This window comes from Aspergillus oryzae, chromosome 2 (assembly GCF_000184455.2).
Source record: "Aspergillus oryzae RIB40 DNA, chromosome 2".
Lineage (NCBI taxonomy): Eukaryota > Fungi > Ascomycota > Eurotiomycetes > Eurotiales > Aspergillaceae > Aspergillus > Aspergillus oryzae.
In genome coordinates this window covers 2,465,862-2,479,321 of record NC_036436.1, presented here as the reverse complement: position 1 = coordinate 2,479,321, position 13,460 = coordinate 2,465,862, and the positions used below count along the sequence as shown (strand labels likewise).

The following is a 13,460-nucleotide window of genomic DNA, read 5'->3' as shown; positions in this document are numbered from 1 at the left end:
GATATCAATTTCCACATGAAGACTGCCTTGCAAAAGTACCTTAGTTATAGAGTTCAGGCGATGATGAGTAGATCATCAAGTGGGTGTGATCACACATATGAGAGCCATGACGAATATCATCCCACTATCGCTCTGGAGCTGAGAAGGACTAAATTACTCGGCAGATGCTGTGTAACACACCCTGCATGCTGCATGCTACCCGCTGTAGGGATGTGAATATTAGGATTCTCACTGCCGCTGATGATAGCCTGATGAAACTTATTGGTAATAGTTGTACGTAGGTACCTGTGGGACATGGGAAATTAAATTAAAAGCAAAATCATGCAAGCGCACCTCCGATTATTCCTCCTATAGTTGTTCCCGAAGGGGCTCCCTTGTGATAGCCCACACCGGCTAAGCCGACTGCCGCCCTATGGCCGATCTTACTAGTATGAGAATAACCTTCCGAGTCTTGGTACTAAAAGCCCGGCGATCCCAGAAAGGTGCAAGAGTCATACTCTTTCATGCTAATGACTTGCAGGAGATAGGAGCACTAAAGACTATCTACTCAAATAAATACCGCCAGCTATCTCGCCTAACTCCTAGTTTTTATCAGCCTTTATCCTGAAAAGGCGTGCCACGAACGTATCGTTTTCATACCATACCTTACCAGGTATCATTGACAGCTAAGACCCTGTGTCCACCACAAATTCTCCGGTATGTTTGGTGATGTAACGTATTCGCCTTACCGCCCGTCCGGGCTCCCTTGTTCCTGCTTTTCCTTCGAATCTCACCTCCTGCTATAACATACTCTCTCTATACCAAGCACACTTTCATTTGGTCCCACGCGATGCTTTAAATATATTCTCTTGATACCAACTATCTTTCTTTCTCTATCTCTTACATAAATTTGATTGTCAATGCGTTTATCCCAGTAAAAACTGACCATCGTCGAAGTATAGCACACAATCTCCTCTCTATCACTCATCTCTCCTACCGTTCTTTTTCTATCTTTATCGTCCAGCTTAGTCACCCCGTCTTGAAAAAGATCGCATCATCTCCCAACCTAAAGACTCATCTCAGTCGCCACTCCGGGCCAAAAGAGAGGAAACTCCGAAGCCCAATTTTTCGAGGGTGACGGAAACGGCTCCTGCGCCCCCACTGTCGAACAATTTATCTCTCCTTGGTGGGACCCGTTGGTGACCCGGTTTGCCTGTAAATCTGGACAGTGACCGGTCGATCAGTCGCAGGCTCCATACTATTTGCACCAAAAGAAAAACCTTCCGTTATCTTGTGTCATAGTTTTTCCTTTCTTTTTTTCTTTTCTTTTTTTTTTTTTTTTTTTTTTATACAACCGACTCCCTGGGTGCTTTTTCTTTTCAAACCTCCCGGCTTCTTCTCTCCTCTTTTTTATTGTTCAATCACCGGCCTTTCGAGTTTTCTCCTGATTTTCTTCACTATCTCCTGGCAGCTGCTTATCTACGGCTGTTGGTAGAAACGCCATGGCCCTAAGTTTTTTCAGTGGTGGGGGCAGTGCAAGTCATGCGAAGTACTTCGATATCCGGTGCGTTACATCCCGCCGCAAACATTTCCGGAAACCTGAGTTCCATGTCGGAATTGACTAACATCCTTCGTTTTCTGTTTCAGTCTTGATGAAGATTATATTGTTTTTCGCGGTGGAGAACAAGAGGCTGCCAGTGCACACTTGAGCGGAAAGCTTCTTCTTTGCTTATCAGAGCCGTTGTCGATCAAGCATATTCGGCTTCACCTCACTGGTATATCGCGAGTTTGGTAAGTGGCGTTTTCCGGGATTCACTGGTTGATTTTGGTAACTGACCGATGCATCCAGCTGGCATTTGCCATCCAGTTCTGCTGGCGGTGGTAGGAAATCGTGGAGGGAACGCGTTATCTATGAAAAGACATGGAGATTCAGAGACCCAGGTAAAGGCAAAACGGAAATTTTGCCTGCCGGCAACTATGAATATCCTTTCAACCTCGTCCTGGAGGGCAACATGCCAGAAAGTATCGAGGGTCTCAGCGATACCTATATCACCTACCGATTCAAAGCTGAAATAGGACGCAAATATGCGAAGGATATTATTGTCCGGAAGCCATTGCGTATCATTCGGACTTTGGAGCCTAGTGCTCTCGAACTGGCTCATGCTATGGTGAGCGACACTTCTCCCGTGTATAATTTCACATGGAATTGCTAACCTTCGTTTGTCCAGTCGGTGGAGAATATTTGGCCCAACAAGATCGAGTACTCGATCAGCACACCAACAAAAGCCGTTATCTTCGGAACCAGCATCCGAGTTGACTTCAAACTTATCCCACTACTTAAAGGCCTCACAATCGGACAGATTGTCTCTCAACTCATCGAGAGCCATGATCTCACCCTCAATCCTGAAGATCCTGACAGTATCCGCAACACGTACAAGAACACGCGAACTATCTTGAACGACGAGTTTGAACTGGATCATGATAATGCCTTGGAAATTATTGATGAAGCGGCAGAGGGCTATCAATTCTCGCGTTATTTGGATCTCCCTAAAACTCTGACAAGGTGTCTGCAAGATACGGATACGAAGGGTATCAAGGTCAGACATAAGCTGAAGTTCCGCGTTCAGTTGATGAATCCAGATGGGCACATTAGCGAGGTATGGCATTCCCTACTTATTTGCCATAATGACTATTCTGACTATTCCATTGCAGCTGCGAGCTACGCTTCCTGTGTCGATATTTATCTCTCCCAACCTCGCGATCGACGAGAACAATAACCTAGTCGACCAGACTCCGCAATCCGCTCAACGGGCAATCAACGATATCGCTCAACAGGCACCCCCGTTGTACGGCGAGCATCAGTTTGACCAGTTGTATAGCGAGCTTGACCCTAATGGTTACCGTACTCCGGGACCTGGAAGTGGCCCCGGCACACCTTTTGGCACTCTCAGCCGCAACCTCTCTGCTGAAAACCTCGCTTCTATGAATGCTTTGACGAACACCGACATCTCCGCTTCTGCGCTACATAGCCGTCTATCAAACCTCTCAAACCTCAATATCACTCGACCCCATCAGCCATCGCCCACCGACCATGAGTCTCAGAACGACAGCGAACACCGACGTCTAGGAGTTCCTGCAGATTACTTTGGGCCGTCATCGGGTTCTAATTCTCACAGCCCTTCGAGCCCGGTGCTCTCGCGGCGACCCTCTGATGAAGTTGACCATGAGCACGTTCCATCCGGAATGGCCACGCCATTCCATCCTCAGTATGCGGAAGTGGAGACTCTGAGCCGTGTTCCGAGCTATTCGACCGCAGTCCGTACAACGGTCCGTCCCCATGATTCTGATTTGCCGGATTATGATGCCGTCGTTGCAGAAGACATTCCCGTTCCGCCACCTCTCCAGTCACCTCAGCAAGCCCATATCCGAAATGCTGGGCGCGGATCTAGCCAACTCTTCTCTTCCCTGGATATTCTTCATCATCGGCCGGGCCTTGGTCACTCTCACTCCTCTAGTCACGATGATGAAGACCGAAGACTGCGACTCGTTCAAGCTCGGGCTCGAGTCTAGAATCAGGACAGAGGCCGCTTCACCTGCATAGCGGAGGGGACGTTGAACTCTCCAGAGATGCGCATTTATGATGATTACGGTACTGTCGGCGCTGGACGCTGAGAGGCGCTATATTTCAGAGACTCTCCTAATTTCACGATAGAAGAAAAGCAACTACCTCACTTCGTTTTGTATCTATATTAGACCGGGTATTGGGTGCTCCTGGGTGCTTTCCTTTTCTTTTTTCACATATCTATAGAGGTGGGGATGGTATGGATTTGTTCACCGGCGTTTATACTAGATGGTTTGGGTTTACAGGGCATGGACGGCTTAGGCCGATGACAAGCATGAGTTATGGCGACTTTTTTCAAACACTTGATACCTTAGTATTGCTTCCTTTTCGACATTAGTAGGATAGCTTCAAGCCATGACGGTAATATATAACTATCTATCCTTCCTTTCAAAGCTGAGCAGAGCTAAACCTAAGATTAACTGTGTCCTCGATAGTATATTTCCCAATCATGCCATGTGTTGATTGAAAGTGGAGACTCATGCAAAGGTCCCCAATAGTTCTTCAGCTCTTCGCCACCGAACTGTGGCTGAGCCTTTGCGCTTTGTCTGCTTTCGGATAGTCTGACCCATGAAGACCGTTCGAGCCACACATCGGCGTCGTTCGAATCTCGATCTTAAGCAGTTTCTATTCGTTGGTTTCCTTCGATGTGTTTACTCCGTAGTTACGTGTGATACATTTTGTGCGGATTGATTCTTTTTCCAGCCTGTATAGTCATACTCTAGACGTTCTAGAGAGGATTATCATGACAGAAAGGGACGAGGAGATCAAGAATTCTGATTGAATCAATGGGGTTAAATCAAGGCAATTAGAATTTCTGGGAACCAAAAAACCCCCATGATGTGACCTGTGTTCCTGGTGGACTAGATTGTGAGAAGATTGAGCTGAGGGGTAAAAAAACGCTAAGGAAGCGGTCGGTGACTTCATCGTTGGCGACCGTCGATCTTTTTGCTTCCACCTAATAAGTCCTTGACATCCTCCATCCTATCCCCCCTTTTTTCCTTTCCTTCTCTTTTTTTTCCACGGGATATGCTGGTGATCCAAACCCGGTTTTTCTCCAGTTGGATTTTCTAAGCTCGGTAAGTGTTCAACAACTTTCTACACTTATGCGGAATATGCGCGACCCACATCTCCCCTCACTTTGACGGAATCGAAAGATGGAGCCACTGACGAATAACGGTACCTATAGACTCGACTAAATTCATTGGCGGTTCCGGCTCCCTCCACAGCAGCAGTTACTTCCATTATTTATTCTGCTACTGAATCCTTCTGTCGCACCTCTACAGACGTCACGCATCCGCACATTCACCTCACAACCATGTCTACCCCAACCAGTCCCGTGGACAAGCTCCCTCATCGGTCGTCGACCCTCACGAGTTCCATTGCTCCGGACCGCCGAGCCTCTATGAGTGATGATGAGGCCATTCCGGACTCTGATAGCAGCGAGGTACACCTAGATATGCCTTATGATCGGTCGATCCGTGGACAATGTTAACGTGCAAGTTTCGGTAGACTACGAACCTGCTGAACGAGCGTTTGCGCGCTTTGAAGCACATGTGTGGTTACCTGGAGGACTATGTTACCGTGACTTCGAAGGTACAGAGGTCGCATTCGAAGGACTATGAGAAAGTCCTCAAAGTGAGTGGGCTCCCTTCCGATTATTCCTCGATCTACCTATACATCCAGATTTAGTTAACAGAGATTGTCGCGCTAGACTGTCAGTGAACCGCTGAAGGAAGGTCACCACTTTTCCCAAAACACTGGTGGCGTGGCTTCTATGTTTGAGAACATCCGCGCTAATACTCAGGTATAATCTGTTGCGCCTCTCCTAATTTTTGCTCTCGTCGTTAATGCATTGACAGGGAATGGTGAATATGTACTTGGAAACGGAGAAGAACCTTAAGGGAACTGTGTCTCCAACCTTGGAGCGCCTCCATAAGGAAATCAAGGCCAAGTCGAAGGAGCTTACCAGTGGTGCTTCCAAGAGTGCAAAGGCTGTGGACAAGGCCCGGGCTGTCACCCAGAAGCATATTGAGCTCCTTGCCCAACAAACGGCGTCTATGGATGCTGCCGCAGGAAACAAGCTTGAACAGCATCACGACCCTTACATCTTGCGCCGAGGTGTCAACCATCGTCTCAACAAGCAGATCATTGAGGAGAACAACAACCGCAAGGATATCATTGCTGTACAGAATAACTTCCAGCAGTTTGAGGCGCATGTTCTGCAGACCATTCAGGGGGCCATGCAAGAATTCGTCCAGATCGTTTCTGGCCAGCTCGAGCATCAGGGTACTATGTATCAGGATATGCTGGGTTCTGCTCAGAAGATTCCTCCTGACTTCGAGTGGGTCAACTTCATCACGAAGAATGACAATGTCCTTATCAACCCGGATGCGCCCCCGAGGACCCTCTCCAACATCACTTTCCCCAACATGGATCATCGTGCGACCATGGCACTGATCGAAGGGTCCTTGGAACGCAAGTCCCGTGCCATGCTTAAGGGCTATAGCTCCGGATACTACGTTGTCACCCCCGCGCGGTACCTCCATGAATTCAAGGATGACGACGACTTCCGCCGCGATCCGGCTCCAGAACTGTCCCTATACCTTCCCGACTGTGTCATTGGCGCGATCGACGGCGTGAAGTTCAGCGTGAAAGGCAAGGATGTCTCGGGCAGTAAAGTCGGTAACGCCTTCCACACTACCACTGAATTGAGCTTCAAAGCACACACTGCCAACGACGCCGAAAAATGGTGGACCGTCATCAAGGATTGCACCCGTGGCCCGGTACATACCGCTGCCGCCGCCACATCCTCCCAGCCGGCAAGCCCTGCCGTCGCCCAACCCCCAGCTTATAGTGAGAAGGCAAATGAGGCAACGAGCCCCGCCCAGGCTACGGCTCCCCAAAGCGCAACTCAGGCCACAGCCCCCGAGAGCGCAACCCAGGCCGCGCAACCAATGCAGCCTGCTGCGAGCGAGGCAGCGGCTCAATCCCCGGTCTCCCCCCCTGCAGTGTCTCGGACCGCTAGCACGGCCAGTGGACACTTCCATACTGCTCCGGGCGGAACCGCCACTACCGGTGATAAAGCATAAGTCAGTCCATTAGTTGTCTATATCCAACCTGGACAATTTGCCTATAATGGTTGCTATAATAGCTTCTTGAAAGCAGAGATCCAGCGATATACCTTCTTTTCAAAACGCTATTATTCTCCCCTAACCTATTAACCAGTTAGCGAATTGCTATAGGTTTGGTGCCTAAATTTCTTTTCTTGCTGTAAAAATTTTAATTTGTTCATAATAATCAATTGGTCGAACAATGCTTGCTAGGTCCACTAAGTCAAGTAATTCTCGGTACAATTTCTGCTCTGTTCAAACAAAAAAATCGAACACGGCCTTCATAAATCACAAGGTTGAATGACAAGACGCTTCAAGACGGGAGTATCGATCAAGAATAGAATCATAGGCTAAATAACAAGAAGCTCATACGGCTCATGAAGAAAAGTAATATAGAACAATTTGAGAAAACTGAAGGTTAGGCGAAGGAAACAGCGATGGTGGCATAAGCCTAGAAGTCCTCGGGACTCTCAAGATCCTCCAATTTCTGACTGAGAAATTTGCCCAACGCTGCAGATTTTGATTCTAGAGCGAGCAAAATGGACGGCGACGATGAAAGGTTCAGGCTCGCCAATCGCGCGAGGTCGTTGCTTCGGTCGATTTCGTACTGCGTTTCAAGTTGCGCATCTGATTGCATGTTGGCCTCGCTGTGAGTTCGGCTGATACTGTTGGGGGTTCCGTTGGTGGGAGTTTGGTTGGTGGAGGTACCGTTGGCGCCTGTTCTAGGCTCATGCAGGGGGAACTCGTCCGCACTGGCGTTTAAAGAGCCATTCTGCGCACCATTTGAAGGGCCCGTCTCTCCTTCGGGCTCCAATTTGGACGGTCCAACGGCGGCAAGGAGCACTCTATCCGCTATTCTAGTGACTACAGCGACAAGCTCATCGAGTTCAAAGACGATGGACCCTACGTCGCCAAGAGAGACGGATTGGGCTGTCACATATGATGATGGGTGACTGGCGGGATTTACTCCCGTTAGGTTACCACTTGAGGCGTTCTTTGCGTAGGCTGTGTAAGCGGCTCCGTATGTGGCGGTCAGATTCCGCAGCTGCCGGGATGGAAGAGATGAGGCGTAGGCAAATATGGCACCATTAGTACCAAATACTCTACATGAATGACAACCCATTAGTACAATAGTGGGGGTAGTAAGTTGATCACGATATACCGTACAGAATCGTGGTGATCTCAGGGGGCGAGAGGTTATCCTCCAGCAAGTCGCTGAGGGCCTCCGCGTCGAGCATTTTGATATCGGGAAGACCGGGAATCATGGTGTCGTGGTCGTCGCTGTTTGAGATATCGTCTTCTGACTCTTCGTTTTCGAGGGTCCAGTCACGAGGCGGTGACCAGGAACAGTCTTCAGGAAAGAAGAAGCAGTTGTCTGAGTAGTCACTGTCGTGGTGATCGTACTCGATCGGCTCGTCCGAGTACTCTAAGAGATTTTGGGCGTACTTGACCGGACTTTGTGCCCAATACGGACAGTGTTCTGCTTCGTAGAGAGCAGCGGATTCCTTAGAGGAATAACCCAATCGAACTGAAAGTTGATACTCAGCCATTGCGTCTAGTACTAGAAGGACAACCGGTGCAACCAAAAGTAGTTTAGAAGAATCTAGAAGCGCAAGGGCATGGGGATGACAGTCTTTAAAAGGTAGGTGGGCAGCTAATCTTAAACGGTGTATAGCGCACCACACGATCAGGGGCACAAAAGTGGTTAAGTTCGAGGAGGGAATGAAGCCAGGAAATGGGCTGACGCTCCCATTCCATGACTAGACCCAATGCCGCGCAAGCCATTGTAGGCACGAGTTGATCAACATTGATCTCTGAAAACGTGGGGAAAGTAAACCGTGGGGGATGCAGGGCGGGTTGGGTAGGCAAGGAAGGATGCGAGATGCAGTTGGACAGGACCACAGAAAAAGCAAGCAACGGAATCCACGCAGTCGCGTGTGATCTAAGCAGACGAAGATCGTTCGGGGGAAATTTGGGGGAATCAACAAAGAACAACGGACAAACCTTGATGGAGGAAAAGGGCGACCAGCACTTGGACGAGTAATCCGAAGCTGCAATTTGGTCAGATTATCGCCGGCAAATGCGGCAGACTGGATATAGAAACTTCGAGAGAAACTCGGACAGAAGTAGGGGATGCGATAGTATGTATACTACTGGAGAAGCAAGCAAGAGGAATGAATGGATGAATGAACGCCCATGTCATCACCCGATTGGGTATTGTCCCCTTCCCTATCAGGCCACCGCCTTCGCTGCCCTCTGATTTGGCTTACCCAAAATGGTATAGCTCTTTGGCTTCCAGCTCGATTTACATACAAGCGTTTGTCAATCAAATTCCAGTGTGTCCCTCGAATATTATACGTACTCCGATACTAGCACTTGACTATCAAACCCCCGGCGAGTCCTAATATTAACAGAGTTCAGTCCCACAATGCGAAGATCATTTCGTATCTCTCTGCTTGAGTCACACTCATTTGTTATAGCAATATATATTATGCGCTATGGTCTCGAATCCATTCTGTCCGAAGACTGCGACGTGAAGTTATACGAGGGAACTTATCTAGAGCCTTGTGTCTCAGGAACATCCGATATCTTATACTCATCACATCCTTATAGATCTTCTCCTATATACGCTAGGTCACATCTAGAGTTCCCAGAACTTGATACCCAATAAGTAGAAAGCATAAATCGCTGGGCCACTTACGGGCCGTATTCGCTTGACTGGTAAGTACCCAGTGTCTAGTAACTGATTGGTGCTAATACTCAGTGACTAGGTATCTCAGCTTCTCTACTAATTTAGTGCCTATTGGTAATATGTAATCACGTGCAATTGATATAGATGAGGATGACCAGGGACTCAGGTACATTATCATCTCTTTCACTTTCACCCAAAAGACAAAACATATAAATCAATGAACAAATATATAACCAGATTCTGATACTTCCCATTCATTATACTCTAGACTACAGGCACTCTGTTGAATAAGTTCCAACCTTATGAAGGCAATACACAATGGAGCGCCATAGCGTCATAGGGCGTCCCCACCTTTTCCACTTCAAGTTCTCTCCCCTCACGCCGCTCACTAAGCAATTGTAACACAAAACACCGCACCTATTTTTTCTTCCCTCTTACCCCTCCTGTCCCTATGTTTGCTTTTCGTGTTCTTCCTTCCTTTCGCACATCCTCTACCAGGGTCCCCAACCTAAGATTTTCTGTCCCATCAGGTAGGCCTCGAAGCAAAAGCTTAGGCTAAGATTTACCCCACCGGTGGCCCTGTCAGCTACTTACAAATGAATAAAGGAGCCAATCGGTATATCGCAACCATGGCGACGGATACTTCCACGTATAAGCTCAATCGTTAGTCGGTTCCCAATCCATGGAATGCAAATGAAAGGCTGACAATGGCTCTACTTGAACAGACACTATGATCCGGGTCAAGGACCCGAAGAAGTCCCGTGAGTATCCCTGCATCATGGCGTCATTGTTGGCTTAAATATTCGCGCTTACTGAACCCTTTATCTCAGTGGAATTCTACAAGTTCCTCGGACTTACTCAGATTCAACAACTCGATTTCCCCGAAAACAAGTTTTCGCTCTACTTCCTCGCATACAACGGCCCCAAGTCCCTGCAGGGTGACCGTCACTGGACGGACCGCAACGCTGTTCTGGAGCTCACCCACAACTATGGCACAGAAAATGACCCCAACTACAGCGTAGCCAACGGCAACACGGAACCTCACCGGGGCTTTGGTCATATTGCCATTTCTGTTGACAACATTGAATCGGCCTGCAAGAGAATTGAAGATGCTGGCTATCCTTTCCAGAAGAAGCTCACTGATGGACGTATGAAGCACATTGCTTTCGCCAAGGATCCTGATGGATACTGGGTTGAGCTTATTCGTCGTCATAACGAGGATGTGGGTACGACGACAGATACCGCCAATTACCGACTCAACCACAGCATGCTCCGTGTGAAGTGCGCAGAGACAAGTTTGAAATTCTACCAAGAAGTTATGGGCATGACCCTTTTACGAACCGCCGAGAACAAGGATGCAGGCTTCAATCTCTATTTCTTGGGATACCCTGCAGGAAACCCCAAAGTGCAAGAGGATGCCAAGAATCCCGTGGCTGAGTGGGAAGGTTTGCTCGAGCTCACCTGGAACTATGGAACGGAGAAGCAAGAAGGACCTGTCTACCACAATGGCAACGCTGAGCCACAAGGATTCGGCCATATCTGTAAGTGACCTGCCCTTTTGGCGACGTCATCTTGGAGCTGGAAGAGCCCTTTACCACTGACGCTGCTATACTTGCTGTAGGTGTTGCTGTTGACGATCTCAACGCCGCCTGCGAGCGCTTCGAATCATTGAATGTCAACTGGAAGAAGCGTTTGACTGACGGCCGGATGAAGGATGTTGCCTTTGTGCTTGACCCCGATGGATACTGGATCGAAGTGATTCAGAACCAGGCACTTAAGCGCACTAGCAATTGGTAATCACAGGGTAGCTGTTGAGCTCTTTACTGATTGAGGTATCGCACCTGCCGTCGCGCGCATGGTACTTTTAGCTATTAATATATCTTATCAATGTTAGTGTAATGGGAGCATACGTGTAACTACTAGGATACATGTCAATATCAATTGAAAGTAGGAACTGCAATGGATCACCTGAGAGCGGGAAATTTTACCTCAGGTGGATAGTGATGAGTGTTGCGTCGAGTCTCATAGGGCACTCTGGGGTGCAAGTGGGGCGACTCCCCGCCCAGTCAGAAGCCATCAGCTCCTATCGTTTCCAGACTTCCCCAGGAACCACACCCCAGGGACCCAACAGCTTTTTGCGCTGCCATGCTGAGCAACTTCATCATTCTCGCGAATCTTGCTATGGACATGTATTCTGCTAAGCCATCCTCTGTAGATGTCGGCTGACCCATGCTTTCTCTTCGTTTCGTGAATTAGCCGCCCCGGTTGCTTCTGAAAACCGGAGAGAATTTCGTCTCCCCCACGCTTCCCGCCACACTAACTTGTGCGATGGAGTCTCAGTCAGAGAAGCCCAAGAGGGCGCCTCGCAAACATGTCACTACGGCATGTGTTCCTTGCCGGGAGAGCAAGATCAGGGTACGTGAATGATTTTGTTCGAGATGCCTTCATCGATCGTCACATGACCTATATTGTATTTCAACTGACGGCTCTTTACCAGTGCGACGGAGCTACTCCGCATTGCCATAACTGCGAGAGGAAAGGCAAAGACTGTAAATACCAACACGGCGATGACAAACGGAAGTATGTTCAGCTCATCCTATGTCTACTGCTGGTCAATTTTGAAATACATTTCGTGTCTTGAGTACAGCAGATCTCGCGTTCTGGAGAAGGCAGGCAAAGCTTGTGATCTACGCTCGCACACTGCAAACAGGCGCTGACTAGCTTTACTCCAGGGTCTCTCTTCGTGCTGCCACAGAGCTGTTCTCTGCTAGGATAGATCAACTGTGCCAGTTTATTTATGACCATGGGCTGGAACCACCACCAATGAGACCCGAGGATGAGGCAGGTGTCAACAGAGTTTTGGATACGCTACAGATCCCTCGCGGGCTAGCGAAGAAAAGGGAAACGAGCGCAGCCAATGAGATAATCTCTCTTCCGCAAAAAGCTGTTGCGCATTCACCAGCGCATAGCAGCCCCTCAGCTGTGCCAGACGCAAATGAGCGTCCCCCGGAGATTCCTACACCGCCACAGAATGCGTTATCTAACCAAAAGCTCGTTCCTTCGGCTGAGAAAGGCCGAGAAACAATAAATTCGTTCGGGGTCAATTCGATTCCTACCAGCCATTATGTTCCTGCGAATTGGGGGTTTACACTTCCAACGGCGGAGAGCTTGGACACGATCTACGCCAATCTAAATGATGGCACCAGTCTTTCGCAGGAAAACAGTCTTAGTCCGGAAAGTCTGCAGTTGACCCCGGATATGCAGCAACAGCCCGGAGAGCTGCTCAGGCAAGCGCGTTACGATAGAGAGTGTGAATCAGACAGCGGTGACGAAGATGAGGCGGAGAAAGACGTTATCGAGCAAATTTCGAATCGCATTGGTACTCTAAAGATCGCGGGCGATGGCCACTTACGCTTTTACGGAGCGACGTCGAACCTCAATCTAGTGGATGTTTCTGCGACCCAACAACGCCAACGTCCTGATGCGCGCACAGTCCGACATGATGGACAGGATATACTGAACCATTTACGGGTTGGACAGCCCGTTGACCAAGCACTTGAAGACCATCTTGTGGAGCTGTATTTCACCTGGCAGAATACAAGCACTTATGTGGTCGACAAAGATATGTATATGATCGCTAGATCGAAGTGGAGGAATGAGTATGATGACACGCCTTTCTATTCGGAAGTTCTTACGAATGCGATGTATGTTTCATGCTAGACACCCAGCGGTATACGGACTAACGAAAAGTTAGGTGTGCTATTGGAAGTGCTTTTGAAGCAAGATATCACCCTACCTTTATCACTTTCCCTAAATCTCTGTCAGAATTCTTCGCAGACAGGGCGAAAGCTCTCCTAGAGATTGAGCTGGACTCTCCCTGTGTTGCCACAGTACAGGCACTTGTAATTCTGAGTTGCCACGAAGGCTCTGCGAATCGTGATGCTCGTGGGTGGTTGTATAGTGGTATGTAGGAAGTGCTGAGTATTGGAGACATATGTCGCTGATGCTGGCTTAGGGATGTCCACAAGGCTCGCGTTTGACCTTGGACTACACATTG

The 13,460-nt window shown here is 48.6% G+C and overlaps 6 protein-coding genes across 6 annotated transcripts; 5 read left to right on the top strand and 1 right to left on the bottom strand.

Annotated features, from left to right (window-relative positions):
* Positions 1-1,481: 1,481 nt before the first annotated feature.
* On the top strand, positions 1,482-3,580 carry AO090003000144 (arrestin family protein; the record flags this gene model as incomplete). Its single annotated transcript, XM_023234752.1, has 7 exons — positions 1,482-1,543; positions 1,678-1,770; positions 1,829-2,147; positions 2,208-2,636; positions 2,692-2,825; positions 2,859-3,306; positions 3,356-3,580. 7 exons carry the CDS (start codon positions 1,482-1,484, stop codon positions 3,578-3,580), a joined length of 1,710 nt encoding a protein of 569 aa, XP_023089844.1.
* Positions 3,581-4,916: 1,336 nt separating this feature from the next.
* AO090003000143 (uncharacterized protein) lies at positions 4,917-5,290 on the top strand (the record flags this gene model as incomplete). Its single annotated transcript, XM_001819317.3, has 2 exons — positions 4,917-5,045; positions 5,111-5,290. The coding sequence occupies 2 exons, from the start codon at positions 4,917-4,919 to the stop codon at positions 5,288-5,290; spliced, it is 309 nt and encodes a 102-aa protein (XP_001819369.3).
* Positions 5,291-5,463: 173 nt separating this feature from the next.
* On the top strand, positions 5,464-6,690 carry AO090003000142 (uncharacterized protein; the record flags this gene model as incomplete). Its single annotated transcript, XM_023234751.1, has 1 exon — positions 5,464-6,690. The coding sequence occupies one exon, from the start codon at positions 5,464-5,466 to the stop codon at positions 6,688-6,690; it is 1,227 nt and encodes a 408-aa protein (XP_023089843.1).
* Positions 6,691-7,162: 472 nt separating this feature from the next.
* On the bottom strand, positions 7,163-7,834 carry AO090003000141 (uncharacterized protein; the record flags this gene model as incomplete). The annotated part of the gene is made up of 1 exon (XM_001819316.3): positions 7,163-7,834. One exon carries the CDS (start codon positions 7,832-7,834, stop codon positions 7,163-7,165), a length of 672 nt encoding a protein of 223 aa, XP_001819368.3.
* Positions 7,835-10,032: 2,198 nt separating this feature from the next.
* AO090003000140 (lactoylglutathione lyase GLO1) lies at positions 10,033-11,200 on the top strand (the record flags this gene model as incomplete). The annotated part of the gene is made up of 4 exons (XM_001819315.3): positions 10,033-10,066; positions 10,129-10,164; positions 10,234-10,944; positions 11,025-11,200. The coding sequence occupies 4 exons, from the start codon at positions 10,033-10,035 to the stop codon at positions 11,198-11,200; spliced, it is 957 nt and encodes a 318-aa protein (XP_001819367.1).
* Positions 11,201-12,226: 1,026 nt separating this feature from the next.
* AO090003000139 (uncharacterized protein) lies at positions 12,227-13,123 on the top strand (the record flags this gene model as incomplete). Its single annotated transcript, XM_023234750.1, has 1 exon — positions 12,227-13,123. The coding sequence occupies one exon, from the start codon at positions 12,227-12,229 to the stop codon at positions 13,121-13,123; it is 897 nt and encodes a 298-aa protein (XP_023089842.1).
* Between the last annotated feature and the right edge of the window lie 337 nt (positions 13,124-13,460).